The sequence below is a fragment of the Watersipora subatra genome, chromosome 5 (assembly GCF_963576615.1).
Source record: "Watersipora subatra chromosome 5, tzWatSuba1.1, whole genome shotgun sequence".
NCBI classification, from domain to species: Eukaryota; Metazoa; Bryozoa; class Gymnolaemata; order Cheilostomatida; family Watersiporidae; genus Watersipora; species Watersipora subatra.
This window is the reverse complement of record NC_088712.1, coordinates 5,585,079-5,607,116: the sequence shown is the minus strand read 5'-3', so window position 1 is coordinate 5,607,116 and position 22,038 is coordinate 5,585,079. Positions and strand designations below refer to the sequence as shown.

At 36.2% G+C, this 22,038-nt stretch overlaps 1 protein-coding gene and 1 pseudogene across 1 annotated transcript; both read right to left on the bottom strand.

Moving 5' to 3' along the window:
- Positions 1-1,120: 1,120 nt before the first annotated feature.
- On the bottom strand, positions 1,121-11,822 carry LOC137397073 (26S proteasome regulatory subunit 10B-like; annotated as a pseudogene).
- A 7,197-nt stretch (positions 11,823-19,019) lies between these two features.
- LOC137397072 (uncharacterized) lies at positions 19,020-21,779 on the bottom strand. Its single transcript, XM_068083358.1, has 5 exons — positions 21,676-21,779; positions 21,095-21,224; positions 19,984-20,443; positions 19,643-19,792; positions 19,020-19,471 (listed from the first exon to the last, which is right to left on the bottom strand). The coding sequence occupies exons 1-5, from the start codon at positions 21,777-21,779 to the stop codon at positions 19,020-19,022; spliced, it is 1,296 nt and encodes a 431-aa protein (XP_067939459.1).
- Positions 21,780-22,038: the final 259 nt, after the last annotated feature.

The following is a 22,038-nucleotide window of genomic DNA, read 5'->3' as shown; positions in this document are numbered from 1 at the left end:
GGACGTAGTTGTTACAGGATGGTTTCTGTTTACACTTTTATGCAACCTCATTCGTCAAAATATTTTCACAAATATACTTCACACATTCAATAAAACCACGTCTATTGTTTTTACGCGTCTGTTTTATCGTCATCGTAATGCTGTCACTTTTAGTACTGATATCTTATGACTCACCGTAAAATATCGTTAAACTTTTTAACCTTAGCTCGAAGGAGTACATATCAGTCTGATAATCATGACAAGCCTGTTGGTTACCTGTGATAATCGAAAAGTGCTGCAAAAATTATTTACGAAGTATTGGGTCTCGTGATGAGATTACGACTTGACGATTGAATAATGCCGAAAGAAAACTGTAAAGTAGCGAGCATCTATATTTGATACGGGGGTCTTCGGTAAAACCCGAAGTGTTTGTCATAAACTAGTGCTGCGATAAGTTTTATATTGAGCTTTTTATTGGCCTTTCAATTCACGTGAGAACATCACGTGACAAGACGATAACCAAACTGTAATGACATTGTCAGATAAATAAATATATTCCACTCTACGGCGGCTTTTCGTTTTTGAGCTTTTAAGAGGTTGTAATCACATTTCCACACATTTGGCACCTACAACACAACAGAGTAAGACATGGTGAGTCTTTTGATACCAAATAACTGTAATGTGAATTTTGTTGCAAGCCAACTTTTAACCAAATAATTCCAAAACAAAAAGGCCCAGTGTGCATTGGGCTGTCAGTTGGCAAGTAGCCTTAAGCATTTCACCATCTTCAGTAACTATATATTTCTTTGTGATTTATCTATGACATACTTTACATAGTGGTGCTCAATAAGCCATGTTGCATGTGCACTGGAGAAACATTCGACACTGGACATGAGATGTAGGCCACGCATCCGAGTGTTGTAGATTATTAAAAGTCAAGTATATTTTGGGCAATGCAAATGGTAAACAACTGATTTTAATGTTGCAAGTCTAACGCTATCTTCAAATTTAGAGTTATAATTAAGTGAACATACAAAAAATGAATTAGAAAAAATTTCACCAGTTCTTTTTTGAAGTCGTTGAGACCCACAACAGAACGATGAAACGATGCGGGTGGCCAAACTTTGACCCATGATTGCAAGCTAGATGTAGTTAGCATGCGAAACAAATTGATCAGTACAATAATATATTATTAGGCAATGATAAGAGCAGTACAATGTACATAATATATTCATGTTCGGAAAAACCGTAATAGACTACACGAGGAAACAACTTCCTATACTGGCTTATAGTCTAGTTTGGACTCTAGCTTCTTGTTTTCAGCAACCTTTCTCACAGCTTTCATAAAGTCTTCATCTATCACATAATCTCTTTCTCCTCGGATGGCGAATATGCCTAGAATAGAATATTAACCATGACATGCGCATAGGTAAACAGAAAACGAAGAGAATTTGGACAGACTATATACAAAAGTAAACTAACAACACAAAACGTAATATATAGGTAACCAAACATAGCAAGCAAAAATAGCGGCTTAACCTACCAGCCTCTGTACAAACATTCCTCAAATCAGCCCCATTGAAGTCATCTGAGAGTTTGACAACAGCTTCCCAATCTAAAAACAGACAAATCCCTAGTAGTAGCGAGACTACACAGATAAGGTGTCAAGTTGTTGTGTGATAACGAATTAACACACTACCCTAGACTATCAACTAGGTTTAATCACAAAAACCTATAAGCGCAATGGCTGTCAGCATGAGCAAGGTCTGCTAAATACTGTGACTAATAAACTAGGTTGAAATGATATACATAAACACAGGCTCAAAGAAATGCATAACAGTAAAATCAGAGTTGTCTTATCATGTTTACAAATACTGATTAAGAGCAAACAACTGCTAATTATTATGAAAGGTTCTAAATGTCTTGGACGTGTTGTGAGCATGTCTTGTACAGAGAACAATGGTCTATGTATGACCTTCGAAATACATATTAAACCAAAACCTGAAAACAATTTTTAGTAATGCACAGCTGGTGTAGCAGTTTATTGAAAGAATTGAAAACGCAAGAACCGGAAGAATTGAACACAAAATAAATTTCGGACTTGTCTGTGATCTAAGAGAGGGCAACTCTGGCATTGATGATGGTACAAATGTGGACAAAAAAGGGAAATATAGTTCAATATTAAACAGCCTACAGGTCAAAAGCCTCAATTTCACAACTCTCTCTAAATGGAAGCTGTCCAATATTTAATGCATTACAAGCTTTTCAAAATCTTTATTTTTTCAACATGAGATCGAAGTTTCAAGGCATTTGAAAGTTCGAAAATCTCTTAGCAGTGTTTGCCCTCTTGCTTCTATTACAAATATCATCGAGGGTTCATCTTGGTATATGGCTTTGTGACTATGTCGTGAGCTTACGTCTTGAATGATTCCTGTCATATGTTAGTGTGATAATCTGATTACTGCTTCCAGCTAGAGGAAAACTAAAAATGATGTTATCTCTCCTATCTTGCAGCTTTAACCATTGCAGCTTCACTGTGACACGGGGAAATCAAATTTCTTCAAAGGTTGACTTGCAACAAAATTCACATTACAGTTATTTGGTATCAAAAGATGTCTTACTCTTCTGTGCTGTAGGTGCAACATATGTAGAAATATGACTACAAGCTCTTAAAAGCTCAAAAACGAAGAGTTAATCGCAGCCATCACAAAAACGCCGTAAATTAGAAACCTTTTCCAAAACGGCTCAAATGAAATGTTGATGAACACGATAGCTTCTGTTTACATTTTCATGCAACTTCATTCGTTGAAATATTTTCACAAATACACTTCATGCATTCAATAAAACCATGTCTATTGTCCTTGAGCGTCTGTTTTGACATTTAAATGTTGTCACCGTGAGCACTGATATCTCATAACCTACTGTAAAAAATTGTTTAGTTTTTTAACCTTAGCTCGAATGAGTGTGTATCATACTCTGATAAACATAAGGAGCCTGTTAGTCTCATGTGATAGTCGAAAAAGGCTGCATAATCTGTTTGCGCCATTTGCCAGGAAGAACATTGAATGTGTCGACAAAAGGGGAATAGGATAGCTTCGCAATTGTTCATAAATACAAAGGCGATTGGTAAGTGTAGGTGTTTCAGCGTTTGTCTACCAGTTTCATTGTCACGAGTTGGAGTATCGTCGAAAATTATCTTTATCCAAGCCTTGACCCCTAGATAGTAATCGACGACAGGAAGAACTGCTTTTTGTAATAAAAGTATTCTGTTGTTTTACCTTATTGTAGACATACAAAATACTTGTTATTGGCTTTACTTTGCATTATAAACTTTGGGTTTAGAAAAATAAGCAAATCGTTGTAAATGAATGCCGAAAATGTGCAGTTCCTATCAACTTGTGGTAAGTTTACCGCAATCATGGACTATAAAACCAGTGAGATTGATCAGAAAAAAGAGAAATGATGTTGATGCAAACAAAGTTTTCTGCAGTTTCGGTACAGCCTACAAATTAAGTTCAGTAAGGTTTTTTTCTTTTATTCCATAACCAAAGGGGTGAGTTTGGAAAGATCTGGAAATGGATTATGCAATTTACATGCATTTTACTGTTCTTATAACGTAAACGTTCCTGGAATTTTAGGTATTTTACTTATAATATTTACGTGATAGGAGTGTCTACTGTACAGAGGAACCACTACTTACAAAAGCAATTCATTCTGGAAGCTGTCGGTCAATACGCAGATAATTTTGTGAAAAGTAACCCATTTTACTGCAAAAATGTCTTAATTTGTTTCGCGCCATCCCACCAAACTTGGATGTGTTTTGTATGAATTGTAAATCCATGTAAGGATTAAGATCTATAACAAATACATATTAGAATATTATTACTATTTTACTATTACTATATTACTAGTTTGTGGAAAACAAATACATGGGAAGAAGAACAGGAGAATAACAAAAAAAAACTAACAATGGTAGGCTTGTTTGCCCTTGGAGTTGGCCATTTAGCCAAGACTAAGCTAAGACCACAATAAGTGGGATGACTATAATAATAGGAAGTAAGTGTTGTAATTGTGTCTCAATTTTGTTTTGCTCAGAATGTTTTTAGAACGCAAGTAAAACATTTATTTACATCGCCACGATTTAACAAAATCTCTGTCATCATAGAAAAACGCAAAATTAAATTTCTGGTAACTAAAATTGTCCTACCCTTTTTGTGAGGTATAATAACTCAAGATTGTAAAACGAACGAAAACTAAACGCTTGTCGTCTACTGACTATCGCTAGCAAATGAAACCGAGTGATGTGTCGTGCATTGTATCCACAGGCAGTACAAGGGTCAAAATACAAGACAAACTAATGAGGTGAAACACAACAAGCCTTTGGTATCTTAAAATTTTCCTTAAAGGTTGACTTGCAATAAAATTCACATTACAGTTATTTGGTATTAAAATATTCACCATGTCTTACTCTGTTGTGTTGTAGGTGCCAAATATGTGGAAATGTGATTACAAGCTCTTAAAAGCTCAAACACGAAAAGCCACTAGACATTGGAATCTCTCTATTCTGATGACGTAGCCATGAAATTTGGTTATTGTCTTGTCACGTATGTTCTCACGTGAATTGAAAGGCCAATAAAAGGCTCAATATAAAACTTATCGTAGCATTAGTTTATGACAAACACTTTGGGTTTTACCGAAGACCCCGTACCAAATATAGATGCTCGCTACTTTACAGTTTTCTTTCGGCTTGGTTGAATCTGAATCGTCAAGTCGTAATCTGATCATGGGACCCAGTACTTTGAAAATAGTTTTTGCAGCACTTTTCGATTATCACAGGTGACCCAACAGGCTCGTCATGATTATCAGACAATGATATGTACTCCTTCGAGATAAGGTTAAAAAATTAAATGAATTTTTATGGTAAGTTATAAGATATCACTGCTAAAAGTGACAGCATTACAATGACAATAAAACAGACCCGTAAGAACAATAGACATGGTTTTATTGAATGCGTGAAGTATATTTGTGAAAATATTTTGACGAATAAGGTTGTATGAAAGTGTAAACAGAAACCATCTCTCACAACTACGTCACATTTGAGCCGTTTTGGAAAGAGAATCCAAACTACGGCGGTCTCGTGTGGCTGCGATTAACTGTTCGTTTTTGAGCTTTTACCAGCTTGTATACACATTTTTCACATATTTTGCACCTAAAACACAACAGAGTAAGATATGGTGAATCTTTTGATATTAAATAACTGTAATGTGAATTTTGTTGCTAGTCAACCTTTAAGAATTTCGTATGAAGAAACTTTCGAGAGTAGAGGTCAGTAGTAGAGGTCAAGTATTGGCCATATTTTACACCTCATCGTAAATAAACTAGGCATGAAACAATTGCCTAAAAACTACTTTTGTTTGAAGCGTTGGAAGCCTGTGTTATAATATCTAATAGATGACATTTTTACATGGTTGTACAGGAAATCTCTCTTTCCAATGCTTAAAACCTAATGAACTCATTTTAACAGTGCCATCACTGGCTCTACAAATTGAACTACGGAATGCTATTATGAACTATATTTGCAATTATATAAATAAAGAATAAATTAATTAGTGATGAGCTCCTTGTCATTTCCTATACACAAACTGCTAAATTATTATCTAATAATACCCAAGTGATAGAAAAACACTACAAACAAACACCGTATTGATAATATAAGAGAAATATTTTACCGCGACCAAGTTTTGCCAATTTTAATCTACAAACATATTGGCAGTCAGGCGACCTGAAATATCAAAAACAATGTTCAATGACAGAAAAATACCAATACTTTTTGATAGAATCTACTAAAATTTTGTGAAAGTTTATCTTTAATGACACAGCAGCAATCACAGTTCCTTGGTAGACAGGAAACTCACATAAGCACCTAAGGTTAGCCGGTAGGATATGCAACACAGGCTGATGATTTATTCACCAACAAACTCAAATAATTTTAGGCATCACAAGCTAAAGAAAGGAAGTATTACCTCCATGAGAGTACGCTGAATTTCTCTGTCTGCTGAGGTTCCTTCGCTAAACCGTCTGCCACCAATGGCATCGATCTCGTCCATAAATATAATACATGGCTGGTGGTCTCTAGCAAAAGCGAACATCTCCCTAATGAGCCGTGCACTCTCCCCGATGTACTTGTCCACAATGGCACTGGAAACAACCTGCCAAATGAATGAATTTCAAAGGATGGTCAAGCAAAGTGACTTGTCTGTGAATTGATATTTAGTTTGAAGCTAATAATCTTTATAAACTATAAGTAACAAAGGAATGATGAGACATGCCTGTGTTTTCTACGAGCAGTTTCGCAGTACATGGGTGAGTGGTGATAAGCTGATCATAGGTGTGGTTTAAAAAAATGGTTGTTTTTAAAAAGATCACTAATGCTTTGTCAATGATTCATACAAAATAAAATACTGCACTAAAACATATAAAACTAATGAAGTGTACATGGCCTGTCACTAAATTAATCCGAGTAATATCTCCGACACAAAACTCGAGAAAAAAAACAAGAAAAAAATATACCGCGGACATCTGAGTGAATTCAGACTTTTTACCGCATTGAAATTAAAATTAAGACAAGGTCTGTTCCTTTACAGCTTGACAGAATCATACCCAAATGCAAGCACCACTCTGTTAGCAAATAATGACAACAACCTGAAAAGGCTGGACGAGGATGGAAGTTTGAGTCAATTATTAAAGTCTGTAAAAATGATTGGCTTACCTTTAGGAAGTTCGCATCCAGTTGACTAGCAACAGCTCTTGCAAGAAGAGTCTTGCCTGTTCCAGGTGGGCCGTAGAGGAGGACACCTTTTGGTGGGGTGATGCCAACCCTCTACAATGGAAGCCGAGAAATGATAAGCCAGTCCGGTTATCAAGGACAGTAAAGACATAGAGATAAGTTGAGTCGTACTCAATAGATGAATATAATTAGTATTTGTGAAGGTTTCCAAGACAAGGATTGGGTATGAACGACCCCAACTAAGAACAGAGAAATTGAACTAATTATGTTATCTATGGATTGACAAGCAACTGGGAAAAATAACTATGGATAAAAGTAATTTTTAATTGACTGAGCAGAGGGCTCTGCAGATGCAAACGCTGAAATTGAAACATCGTCTTTCGTTAAATGAACACAGTTCCAATTTAAAGTTGGTAAAATAATTTCATGTCTGTAAAATTTCTATGAAGTTAATAAAGGTCCACTATAATTTAAAATTCATATTTTTGTATTAAATCTATATAGATAGTAAAGAAATACCTGGAAGAGCTCAAGGTTGATAAGTGGGAGCTCAATGACTTCTCTCAACTCTCTGACCTGTTCCCCAAGACCACCAACCTGGTTGTAATTGATATCACCTGGGTCCTCCATAGACATACTGTACACAAGAGGGTCTACCTCCCTCGGCAAGTACCTGGAGTTGTCATCACAACAATGCATGAAACCATTGTATTGTTGTGATGGTCACAACAATACAAACCATTATGACACGTTGAGGCGATAGTTAGAATTACAATTATGAGTACAAATGCAAAACAAAATTAAAAAGTATTAAAGTACTAAAGTGAATAATTAATTAAACTTTATCTACTTAGTGTTAGGTGATCAAAATTTTGGAAAGATAAATTTAACCCTTACATGGGTGAAGTGATGCTAAGGTCAACTATGTTTTACACTATCCGTTGAGCTGAGCGACATTAATGCCATCTGCATGAACACTTTTGCCAAACGGTTTTTCAATTAAATGAAAGTATCAGACAGATATGAACAAGGAACAGCTTTGAGTAAAACATATCAGACGGATAAGATTATTACTGATCTTAACCCTTTGGCAGGTATAGTGAAATTATTGTCGTTTTGACTGCCAATAATGGGCAGAGCGACTATTATGTCGCCACACCAGCATTTTTTATTGATTGATTTCTGGCAGGCTTATTGCCTTTTTTTGTTTAATTTTTTACCAATAGTAAACTACAATAGATTGGTCTCTGTTACCAACAAAAAATAAGCCATTTTGAGAAGAAAAAACGATCGTTTTCGCAATACTAAACGAACAAAAAATCCGAAATAAAAACGTCTTCAAATAAAATTAGGAATTTTGTTTGTAGCTTGTTTGTGCTTCTGTTTCTGCTTTCTGAATATTTTCCCAGAGTTCAACAATTTTATTTGACTGTCATGGCGTCCTCCAACGGCTATAGGCAAAGGCAAGATGAACAAGAATAAGCACATGATGCCAAGACTACAGCGTTGGCTTCTGCAAGGGCAAATGCTTCCAAAAATTCTGTAGCTAGAGAAACAGTTATATGAAGAATTGAATTGAAACATGTTTATTTGTATTTACTCGTATCATAAAAAACAATACACGTATACAATATCATAAGTCTATTAATGATTTTTTTTAAATTGATTTGTGAAAAATTAATTTGCCCAGGGAGTTTCAAATATCCCAAAAAACTCGCCAACGAAAGGGTTAATAGTCCTACTTTCAAAGTGTTGAGGAAAAGTATAATCAAAATAGATGTTATACTTTTATTACCTCCTCTCTCTCCAAGCCAACCACAGCCAAGCCTAAACTTCATTGATATCTTTCCAAGATAAAGTGACAATAAAACACGATTTTACTGTTTATTAAGTTATTAATTTAGTTTTTATGTAAAATTAATGTTTCAACATTTAGCCCCATGACGTAGCTTTATATAACACATTGGTATTAATGCTCCATGTAATTACATAAAGAATTCATCATATTCTATGATGTTAAATGAATGAAATTATTGGTGGGTGGAAGCTCAACTGAAAGATAACAAGGTATGTAGATGCATGGAATGAGTCATACCGCATGATAGTGAGTGTTGTCATATCAAGTGCAACACGTGTGCCCTGCTTTAAAGTTGACTTATCCAATGTCCTTCTGCAGCCCACGACGTACCTTGGACCATTTGTCGCCTTCACTATGACTGAAATTAGGCCATTCAGTTATGAGTTAACAAGCTTGGTAGCTGCTACTCAGTAGGTCTCAGGAGCAAAAACAAGAGAGCTAGGTTAAAACTTACCTGTGAAAGGGTTAAGCCTATCATTGCCAGTAATATTCAACAGCACACAGGTAGGCTAACAGAGCTACCTTATCAAAAACAGGTTATGTAAAATGCTCTGCTTTTGCATGATCTGTTTTCACATAAACACACGGCATCACGCTGTGCACAGAATAAATAACAATCAAAGAATATGCCAAACTTGGGTGGCTGTTTAAAAAGACTGTCATAACCTATTTATAGGATCAGCTGGACTGGTATGTTATGATATAGATGATAGTAATAAAATATTATAACATATCAGTGTAAGACAACTAGTATTGAACAACTACTTGCCTGGTACTTAATAATGCAACAATAAGATACACAATCTTACACTGTGAAATACCCATCATAGTCTTCAAGGGAAAACAAAAAAATGACAAACATCAATAGACTTTAGCATTGACAGCCCTATGGTAGTGCCCTCACTAATACGCTCATCACCGTTTGGTTACACCAAATGTAGGTATCTACAACGGAAAGGAACTTGTGGCCTGTACAGCAAAAAGGTCTTTCAAGCTGACAGATGATGTGTTATGAGCAACTGCTATTCAACTTGTGAAACTACAATTTAGAGTTATACCATCTTTCATTTCAAAAAAGTACAGACAACTCCTGGCTTTATAAAGTCTCATTCGTTAAATTTAGTAGTTCAAAATTTTTTAAAAGGATCTGAAAGTTCGACAAGCATGTCGCAAATTTCCTCATTATAAATAAACAGTATTATGCCAGAATACGAAAACAGCAGAAATGATTAAAACAGACTCAAATGAACTAGCAAATTCAAAACTGTTTGTATATTCCAGAATGCAAAATGCTAGCTCAGTGAGATAAAGCTAACTAAATAGAGCAAAAGTAAATAAAAATTTAGCTTTGGTTTAAACCCGATGAAGAACAAGTTGCAGTTTTTATAAACCGTAAACACCAAATTATCTGTTTATATACACTGAACATTCACGACTCTGAATAACTCAAGCTAATGAAGAGAAAACTTCTAGCTGTTGAAACTTCTATATATAGTACTGTCTGCAGGCTATTTGTTCAAGCCAAATTGTAATAACAAGCTTATACGTTGCTATTAAATCACTGCTTACCAGCAATTTTTATATTGAACCGACAGCAATCATGTTAAAAACAGTTTTTATCTAGACTTGTCTTAAAATAAAACACTCGTTTTATTGTAAGACAACTTTTAAAACACGACTAGGCAATCTTAATGAAAATTCTGTGAAGCTTTGAATACAAAAAACTTTTGCCTAGTGCTTTTCAGTTGCGTTGATTGTTGGCTAATTATATACATGTATGATGGAAATAGTTGGCATTTGTCATTGCTTAATTCTTTAACATAAGCAAGGGGAGCAACTAGAAGTTATTCTTCAAAAACTCAAGAGTGATATACATGAAATTACATGCCCACATCTAACATTCCCGACATGCATTCCCTATGTAACTGTCACACCTAGTTCTTAATGCTATATATTTTACAATTAATGAATTTCTTCTGTACACTATCAGTTAAACTTTAAATCATGTCACCTGTAAATAGCTATATGGCGAATGCTACGAAAGTGCACAGTAAGGAACATGAACTCTCAAAATACAGTTAGTGACTTCGCAGTTTTCTAAAGTTTCCCGTTTGACGAAGCGCAATAGCGTTTATTAAACTTGTGTTCTTCAAAATGGTAAAGATGATCATCAAAAGGTTACTTACATTGGTCCTCTGTGAGCTGTCGGAGGACCTCACCAACAATCTAAAAAAGTAAAATTTATGTATTTTAGTTCTGTGATGCAAGGAAAAGTTTCATAACAAACGTACCCAACTTTAAATTATAACTTTGGTGCTTTGTTGGCTGCTGGGAAACTAAGCACATACCTGCCCGACGCTTTGCAGTGCTTTCAGATCATCTTCAGATTTGTCATATTGTTTTGTGAGCTCTTTTAACTGTTTGCTCACTAGACGAGAAAAGAAGTACTAGTCAGCAAGTGCCTCACTTATGAGGCCGGTTACACAAATTGTAAGTCTAAACAGTCTATAAATGTAGTATCGTTAAAACAGGGAACTGTCCAATTCTTCCGATTGATACAATCACACTACATTTGCACACTTGTACTTTATGACTTACTTTTTAATGAAAATTACCTCCATTATTACTAATGCAGCTTTATTAATACGCTTACAAAACGAATTGTAAACGGTAAATGTTAACAGATAAATATTCATTATTCTAAACGCTGTGCTAATAACAAATACGTTGCAAGATCCATCATCCATCATCAGTAAATATAAAATTGATCTCATTTAATATAACCTTAACTGCTATTACTCATCTCCACTTTTTTGATCTTAGAAACTGGTTTTACCACACTATAGTAGTGTGATAATTCAATTTCTAAGACCAAAAAGTGAAGGTGGGTACGGCTTCGAATGAATAAACATAATATGAATAAAATAACTGTTCAAAACCATAGCATACAACAAGATAGTTCAGAGCATATATGTCCAGAGGTATTATAATAAGAAAATAAGTGAATGACACTGGACTGTTTAAGTGTTTTTACTACAAGATAATCACCTGAATTGACAAAGATGGTAAACTTTAAAATATAACCGAAAAACATTGCCGCAATGTTAATGACACATTATCTTTTAGTCTGTCTTTCGTCTCATTGTGTTCCTTTTTTTAATTTGCTAGACCTTTTTCTCTTGCTGTATCAGCAGCCATGTTGGTTTGTTTCCGGTGCTCTCACTGTTGAGAAACATGGCGTTGAGTAACCAAAAACTTGTGTGCTTTTTTAAATGTTATATTGCTCAGGGGAGCAACTAATCAAACACTGTGAACTCAAGATCACAAGAGGCCTTCAGCTTTGTCTCCAGCCACTATATATCCAAAGGGGTCCTGTGTCTCCTAGTCATTTAAGCCGTAGTTATTTAGCCTATGGCTCTTTATCTCTAACGTGTTAGATTATGAATATAAAACAGTAACTTTATATGGATCATTTTTTTTTTTAAACAGAAAAATAATTAAAAGCGTAAAAATGAGGTTTAAATAAGTTTAAATTTTATGACCATGTTACTCTCACTCAAAGCTGTCTAGAGGTTGCTATGTCAGCTAAAGATATTTTTATAGCCCACTGTTGCGCCGAATTTTATGATCAAAATGTTCACAAATAGTTTATACCAGGATATATCATTTGCAGGAGTGACTCTTACCCGGGAAAAATTGTAAAAAGAATATATGCATTATCTTATCAGCAGTATTGTTGTATATTACCAAATATTTTATTATTTTCAATATTAATTTCAAGTTCAAAACAAGTCTGAGATCATTTTGTAAACAGCTTTAGCGCACAAGTGACCTTTCCTAAATCCGCACAAACAAGGATGTGAAACATTGCTTTTGGACCATAAAGAGTTGATGTGGATGTTTAAGTGATTTAAAAAAAAATTAGATAAAAGAAGGAGTTCTGAAATAGGGAGGCATTTTGATGGGTCAGTAGCATTTCTTCTTTTTTATGGATGTATTAACAGCTCATACAAAATAAAAGTTGAAATCGAGACATTTTATCTTTTGAAAGAAATGAATGGTTCTACCAAACAACCCAGTAACACTAAAGACTTCACAATATTTCACTGTATGTCAGTGTTAATCACGCAATACTCTTGTGGTCTTTGATAATAACAACGATCATACTATCACAAACTCATTCACATTCACATCAGCAAATATAATTTAGTCTAGGAGTCTCAATGTATTTTATTGTCAGGTGACAAATTACTAGTTCTTCAGCAACGGTCATGAAAGAAAATATGGATCAATCGCTCCTCGATGGCCAATCATTGTTGCCAAAGTAATTGACGCTTTCTTTAGGCCGTTGTGGATGTTTGGGAACCATCAAGAAAGTTTGAGAAGTATCATCCTTGTCGTTCTATTTGCATTGCTTTGATGATGTCACAGCTTAAAGGTGTATATAATCGATGAATAATTGCAGAGAGGATAATGCTGACATACAAATGTATGGCGATATTGTGTGCACTAGCCATGAGGCAAACTATGCCAAGTCATAATGCTGCCACTTGAAATTTGAACTGCTTGTAGATTGTAATGCTGTTAGACATTTATTAATCTATCGGAACTGTATTTAGCTCATAGTTGGCTAGTACAATCATACCTTTACATACTACATCTAATGGTTTTGTGACTGAGTTTTATCTTACTGTAATATTTCATATATAAATTACCTAAATACAAATTAACCGTTTTTCATGCCATGAAAAACTACCTGAAACAAAATATTACAATGGAAACTTGCCTTTAATTGTAGCAGTTCACTGCCTACTAATCCATACCTATGGTTTTGGTTTGGCGCTTTTGACCTCTCATTTACTGCAACTATGTGGCAACCTTATTATAACTTTTTACATCCAGTTCGACGAGAAAAATTGAGCAACGTTGATCTTGAAAACGCCTTGTCCCATACATGACAATTTAATCGGTATTTATAACCAGTTCATATCTCAAATGATTTTCATATCTCAAGGCATTACCGGTTTAAAACTCTTGTGTGTATTTCAATTTTGTTGTTATTGACATGCATGTCTGTCACGGTATGGCGATATTGCTTGTGACTTCATGTATAATGACAGGTATCACATATATTTAGCTCAAGCCTAACGAGCTATCCTTACGGTGGGCCAAATTAGCAACTGAAATCCTATCCTTATAATCTCTATATTTCAGCTAAATGCAGACATGAGGACATTGCTAAAGAGCCACAAGACAATTAAGTATTAATGCCAGCTGTCTCACCTATTACCCATTAAGTTGTGCCAACAGTTGATAGTACTAGCTTAAAAATGTAGAACTAAAGCTATTTCTAAATGGTTCCTTTTGGTTCAAATTTTGTTATTAACAGTACAATTGTGTGCCAATTTTTAAAATTTCAAAAGTTAAATGGTGTTAGCTTTTACAATATATGTAAACGTAATAACTCAATTAAATCTTATGTAATAATATTTGACCAACCTTTGATAAACTTTAAAGATGGACTTACACAAATTTCTAGTTGCTTCCACTATTACTAGCAGCATTTTATATTTTTTCTGCAAAGGCTTTTGATGTTTGAGGTGATCTGGCTGCCCGAGTGTTTCAAGATAAAAATCATTGAAACTTGATTGAAGTAAAACTATCAGAAGGAAAATTTTTGCAAAATGACAAAACTGTTTGCGATAGTTGATATCAGATATTACATTCAAGTTACAGCATTACGAGTCTCTATTCTGTAGGTCTCTTTGCTACTATAGATGTTATAACATCACTTTGGCTTGGTCTGAGCTTTTGGACCGAATGGAGTTTTTTCGATTTTTCTCTATAAACATATTGGTAGCCAGATCACATCAAAGAGTAAAAAAAACGCATAAGGTAAAAAATGTCTATACGTGCTGATAAACTTTACAACAATTTTTTTGCAATTTCATATTAAACTGAACTGAGGTTTACAAATATGCAGAACTGAACTTAAACTTTAGGATGTTTGTTTTGTTAAAAATTTTGTTGTCGACATTTGACATTGTCTTTTTATATCCAAATAGTTGAACAGTGTGCGACTGCAATATTTTTTCAAACTAAACGACTGTATGAAATGTTATGTAACAAACTTTGAAAAGTGTGTTGTTAAACATTTTTATCATAATTCTTCTGCAAAGTCTTAGATTAAAAAACCTTTCCCAGGCAGTGCATACTTTATTTTTTCACAGTGAGCTGTTTGAAATAGGAGTTATTCATCATGGAGAAATTAGTCAATAATCTCAGCCTGTGTATGATTGTTATGTTGAGGTGTCATGATTCTTCTGTTCTCCCGGCCTCACAGCATTGTGCATATAACTGATATTGGTAAGTTTAACTGCATCCTAAACTAAAAAAGCAGTGCTTCACCACATTGCAGTTTGAAATACCTCAGCGGTTGCTTATTTTTAATGCATGAATGAAAAGTAGAAAATATTATTTGTATGGTAACACTTTATCTGTTTGTAGGAAAGAGTATGTGTCATGGTGTCATTTACTAAACAAAATAGTGAAAGACAATTGTATAACAGTTTTCAGCGCATAATCAATCCTCTTTTAAGCTTAACTAAATAAATTTATTGCTCTTAGCTTTGCAGGCCCTCCTGTAAAATTGCATAACATTCAAAGTCAATTTAATTCTGACACAATGTAAGACTGACGATCATTTACAAGCCGACCTAGCTGCATACAAGCTCTCCTTAATTCATGAGGCGATTTTCGTGACTATCAGATTCAAGGTTTAGTTGCCGCGATGATTAAAATACTTTTGTTCTGTAGTGTAGAAAAATTGACTGAGCTCCACTGCTTGCTCTCCTGGTAACAAGCCACAAAAGTACAAAAAACCTAAGCAGATACTACTTGGCAAAAATGCAAGTGTACAGTCAAATTTGCATGAAAGATGAATTAACTGCTCCGATTGAGACTTCTATGAGCTCTATTTTGATTGCATCTGGGGTGTCTTACATGGTCTGATTGCATGGTTTGACTCCGCCCTTCAGTTTTAGGGCTAATTGCAGCCGACCAGAAGCAATACCAAGGCCCGCCTTGTCTACCAATTCAGAGCTCGGCCTACTCCTGGCATGAATTGCATCGGCAGTCCGCTCGCTTCTGGCCTTGGCAATTGACCACCAAAATAATACAACAATGTCAGTGCATTATTGCCACAAAAACCCTTTTAACACCTAGTTTTACTATAAGACTAGTTCTAAGTTGTTTGCTTTATCTGCTTGAAGTTGAATTTTCACACGCTTTCTGTAGATTTGGTAATAAATTATCTGTATTTTGTATAATTTCTAATAATTGATGATGTTTGAGGTGATCTGCTTGCCAGAATGTGTCAAAGTTAAACTTTGCCAAACTCTATAGAAATGGATGAGCTCTCTGAAAAAATAGCGTAAGCAAAATCGTAACTGGTTGCTATGGTTACAATGGATGATACCGGCTATTGCGTCCAAGTCGCGACCTACGTGCCATTCGACCACTTGTGGAATTGAATAATTGTTGTAGACATAATTATTAAACCTGATGATTTATCACAAAGTACCTGACTCCCAGTTTACCACTATTAATCAGCAATCGTAGTAGTTATCAATTAATAGTAGTGAATTATCAATCACTAACTCATGGTGATTGCAGTTACTGTAGCCACTGTAGTGGCTAGTAATCTACTTCCTAGTGAGATTAAGGAAACATAATAACATATGCCTGACAGTTAGTACATTGACGGTATTACTAGGCTATTTGAGCCAAACAATCATAATGAAACAAGATAATTTTGATAGAGGAATGTTTGACACAGGCCCTTTCACATATTAAGTTTTATTTTTATAAGTCGAGTGCAATGCCAGACGGGAACAAATATCATGTGCAGTTTGCTTTCTGTCCACTAACATCATTGATTTTCCTAATCGTCTCATGTCTCTTAGGCTAAGCATTGTAGGCTAAGAATTTATTGTGTGACTAGTTTAATTTAATAGGTATGTTCCGTCACACACAAGGAGGAAGCCTACGCTATTAGACTAGAACTGATGAGTGAAGAAATTTTGTATTTAAATCATATGCAGCAGCTGTAATCACAAATAATTTACAATGAAGTATATTTTGTTACTTTTGCATGAAAACAAATTAAAAGCTAGAGCAGGTATGAATTATGTTTAAGGTTGATAAACAAAAAAACCGTACCATTAAACCGCATATGGTATGCTAACCTTTCTAAATATGTGCCTAGCTTTCTAATATGTGTAGCTGTGTAGCTGTGTGTGCGTGTGTGTGTGCGTGCGTGCGTGCGTGCGTGTGTGTGTGTGTGTGCGTGCATGCATGTGTGCAACTGTATATGCATGTGTGCAAAGGTGTGTGTGCACACAAAATCACACACACGCCCATGTGCATTAGTGTGTGTGCGTGAGCGTGTGTGTGCGCGTATGTGTTCGAGTGTTCAAGTGTGTGTGTGTGTGCGCGCACACATGCACACCCTAATACATGTGCACATGTGAGCAAAAGTGTGTGTGCGTGTGCACATGCGTGCGGGTGTGCATGTGCAAACAAGGGCTAATGTTTGTGTGCGCATAAGCACATATGCATGGGAATGTGTGTGGGTGTGTGTGTGCGTGTGCATGCATGCATGTGTGTATGTGTGCATGAATGTGTGATCACGCATGTGCTGTATGCGCTAGTGCATTTGTGCAATTGTACATGTGTGCGTGTGTGTGTGCGTGCGTGTGTGCGTGCGCGTGTGTGTGCGTGCGCGTGTGTGTGACGACCGCTACTCAGTGACAGTCACGGCAAGGCAAGCGATATGGCGATGATTGAAAGTTCAAACTAAAATCATGACGGTGAATTGAGCATCCAATGATGAAGGAGAGCCTCAGGCACTTTCTCATGGTGGGGAAAAGCTAAGGATAACATTCTGGAGATTGGTGAGAATACAGACTTGCATTTTACAGATAATCTATGGCACTGGCTGGCACTATAAATGAAAAGATAGAGCAGAGTCTGGCCAAGTTAATAAGAAGAACAACGTCGATCTGTCATTATAATATTACTAAATTTATTTATATATAGTGCACAGGAATAGATCAAGCTGCTTGATTAGGTAAATCAATTTTAAATTAGAATTGATTTTTCGGCAGAATGCTGTCTGCTTAAATAAAAAAAATGCAACTTTTATAAGGGATAGCTCATGCACTTTTTCATAATTAGTAAAAGCTTAGAATAACATTGTGGAGATTGGTGAGAATATAGGCTTGCATTTTACAGATAATTTATGGCACTGGCTGACACTATAAATGATAAGATAGAGCAGAATTAGAATATTCGAATATTACTAAATTTATTCACGTATATTGCTCAGGAACAGATCAAGCTGTCTTATTAGGTAAAGTACTTTTAAATTAGAATTGATTCTTCCACAGAACACTGTCTGCTTAAATAAAACAATGTAAACTTCGCAAATTTGTGAATGAACATGTGCACTCCACATCAATTATAGAACAAAAAATTGAGTGAGTCATGCAGTGGTCAAGTACAAAGTATATCAAAAAGTGAAGCAAAAGTCACAGCAAGCCATTCTATATATTCACCAACAACGGAAAGTGCTAGCCACACATAACTTAATTGTTTGAAACACAAGCATAAGAACCAATAAAAATTAAATGTGCATTTTCATTTACTAGACATACATAATTGAGTCTAGAATTTGTAGCACAGGGCAAATAAAATAGCAAGGAGTGGAAGTGAAAACTTGTTAAATAATAGTTGGTAAAATCATAGGCTGGCACTTTAGGGAGTGAGAGCATTGGCTAGCCCTCATTCATCATTAGGCCTTACACCGCCTCCTCATCGCACACCAACACCCTTAAAACCACGACGTACAACTCTTACACATTACTCATGCCTTCTATCCTCTTGACACCACTGAACTCCAAAGCTGTGCTCAAGTACTTTTTTCAGTTCAAATAGAGTAAGCGAGTACTCAAAACAAAATCGAGTACAAGTACAAGTATACACATGTTTCTGGCTTCCGAGTACAAGTAGAGTATCATAACTCGATTCCGAGTACAAGTAGAGTATCACAACTTGGTTACGAGTACAAGTAGAGTTATCTCTCAAATTTCAAGCTCAAGTAGCGTTTTCCTTCTGAATTTCAAGTACAAGTATAGAGTACATTAATCAAATATCAAGTACTTTTTATTAAATTAAAGTAAAACGAACAAACAAGTAAAACAACCAAATTAACCAGTGCAGGTAGGCCTATATATATAATATGATAATGATTAGGGTATGATAATAATATGGTAAAATAATAAGATAATATAAAAGTATAATGTCCAACTATCCCCGGGTTCTAGTTTTCTTTATTTATACTAGGCCCTGCAGCCTGTTGCATTTGCAGAAAATGAGGTTCTCCAGAACGGCATCGCTCATTGAGGCGCGATGTGGCCTCATCAAGATGCCACCGTGAGAGAATATCCTCTCGAGGGCAGCAGAACTTGCCGGCACACTCAACACTTTTTGGGCAAGAGAGTACAGCTTGAAGAGTATTTCCCGCTTTCGGTCCCAGAACACCAACGGATCACTTGCTGCCATGGGTGTTGATCTGGCGAGCTCCAGATACATAGTAAACTGGCCGCTGATGGTAAGAACTGTATTTGGATTGCTGGTAGTGACAGGGATATTCTCCTCCTGATGATAGTCAAATAGCCAAGGCAGTCTGAATACAGGTTCTTCGGCGGCGTCCTCCACATCGGCCGCAGCAGGTACATTAACTTCATTGTTAACATCAGCAGCAGCTTCCAGTGGTTCCTTGTATTCTATTCACCAAAAAACACACCTTGTTTGTATAGCAAGTCAAAGCATGATGATAATTATCTCCTCATCAGATTCAGCACGAGCAGAGCTATTGCACAAATAATCTTGAAAATCAAACACAGTATAATGATAATAATAATAATAATAATAAACACAACACCCCGTAGCCTTACCTCTCCCAGCTGCATCGATTACCTGCCTACGAATCTTCAGCTCTAGCTCTTCGTCATCCTCCGGAAGCCATTGAGTTAGATGTCTAGGATCCAGCACTGCAGCTATTATGTATAGCTCATGACCGAAAGGCTTGTTGGTGACAGCGATGTCTTCCATATGCAGTTCCATATGCATATAGTCAAATATGCCCGCGTAAAAGCCATGAAGTTAGTCTTGGTTTAACGGAGATCAGGTAAAATTAGATACATCGCAACAGCCTTGTTATGGAGCTATGAGCACATATAATATTTATCGGTAGCTACATACTAATGGACATTGTCAATTGGTTTTCATGACCTACCTGCGAAACTTCTGGCGAGGGAATCACACAGTGCTGCAGATAGCTTATTCAGGTATTGCCCAGCATTGTTCATGACAACAGCATGCTTGTGGAGACCGACTACACTCGGAGCCACCATGGAAATCGTCACCACCTTGTCCCCCTGCGTTGGGTCTGTGGCTTGTGCGAATGGTCCGAGGATGGTGACCAGCTCTTTCAGCTGCCCCCATTCACTCACGGACATTACCGAGTTATTGTGTTCCACCGCCAACACTTCGTTCAGTTTTTCTCTACCAAGATTAATGACTGCTAAAACCTGCTGGAACGTTGAGTTACACCTTGTGGCATTACTGGCAGGCACTGAGGCTTTGTTTCCAAAAGCCTTCTCAAACGCCTCCTTTAGTCTGTTTTTGTAGAACAAGAACAGAAACTCATAGCTGTGGTAGAGAAAAGGCTGTGGTAGACTCATAGCTGTGGTAGACTAAACCACACATAATGAAGGAAAAAGCAAATGTAACAACTAGCCTTATAGTCAGTATATCCAAATTGTATTATTGTAGGGGAAGACTTGGTATTCCTATCTGTTACTGGCTCTATTACTGTCACTCGTCCTGCCTCTGCCATTGTTAAAATAAATCTCTCCTTACATTTTATTTTTCTGAATTCTCACAGACACATAACTATCATACCGTGTTACTTGCACAACATTTCAGTAGTTTATGTGACCCTGGATTGACATTTCAATAAGAAAAAGCCCTTGTTCCAACATACATTACACACATACAGAATACAAACAGAGAAATTGTGGTGCTGAACAAAGCAGGTAGTACACAATACAAACTGGATCACAGTCTAGGTAAAGTAAAGAGAAATATTATGTGTCAACAGGGAGTTGACAACTCCCTGGTGCAAGTAAAAGTAGAGTATATTTGATGTAGAGTAAAGTAGAGTAGAGTATTTTGATGTAGAGTAAAGTAGAGTAGAGTATATTTGATGTAGAGTAAAGTAGAGTAGAGTATTTAAGTTTGCAAGTAGATTCCGAGTACTTTCTTCCCACGGGAGTACAAGTAGAGTATATTTATCCCATATTATGGCCCCTTCGAGTAGAGTAGAGAGTAGTTGAAATCGGTACTCGAGTAGTACTTGTACTCAAATTTGTACTCGAGTAGCACAGCTCTGCACTGAACTCAAAGGAGAAAAGATTGGCTTGGTCGGAAGAATGTCGCTTGACTCCGGCCAGTACTGGATCAGCCATTGGTCTCCTGAAAAGAAGTAGCCAGGCCTAAGATATAAATGCAAGATGATGGGCTCAAGGAAATCAGAAAATGGTAAACGTGGTGGTCAAGTACAGAGTATTTTCAAATAAGTGATGCAGAAGTCACAGCAAGCCATGCTATAGATATACAAACAACAGAAAGTGCTAGCCACACAACAAGATTGTTTAAACCAAAAGCTAAATAATGAATAAAAAACCAAATATATGTTTTTATTTACTAAACGTATATGCATGTAGATAAGTCTGGAGTTTGTGTTACAGGGCTTATACAATAGCAATGAGGGGAAGCAAATTTTGTCAAATAGTAGCCGCCAAAAGCACAGGCTAGCGCTATAGTGACAAGTGAGAGCTTGGGCCGACAACCCATGCTTTTACTCATCCTCCCATCACATCATCAGCACACCATCACCCTCAACACCACGACATGCCACTCCCACACTTTACTCCTGCTCTCTATCCTCGTGGCACCATTAGACTGCAAGGAAGGAGGAATAGCTCGAAGAATGACTGGCCAGACACCACCTGGCACTGGATCAATCATTGGGCTCCTAAAAAAGTTGCTGGGATATATGATATAAATGGGAGAAAATGGGTTCAAGAATATTGGAATAAAGAACGCTTTAAAGCTGAACAGCTTTTTTGCTATTGCATGCTCTGCGTTCAACAAGATATTCATCTAAATATATTATCTTACTAGTTGAATGCTCCACGTTGCTCTGGTAATAAAAAAGTATTTGGACAGAAAATTTATTTATATTCAACATATACAACATTTATCATACTTACTTTTCACTTCATAT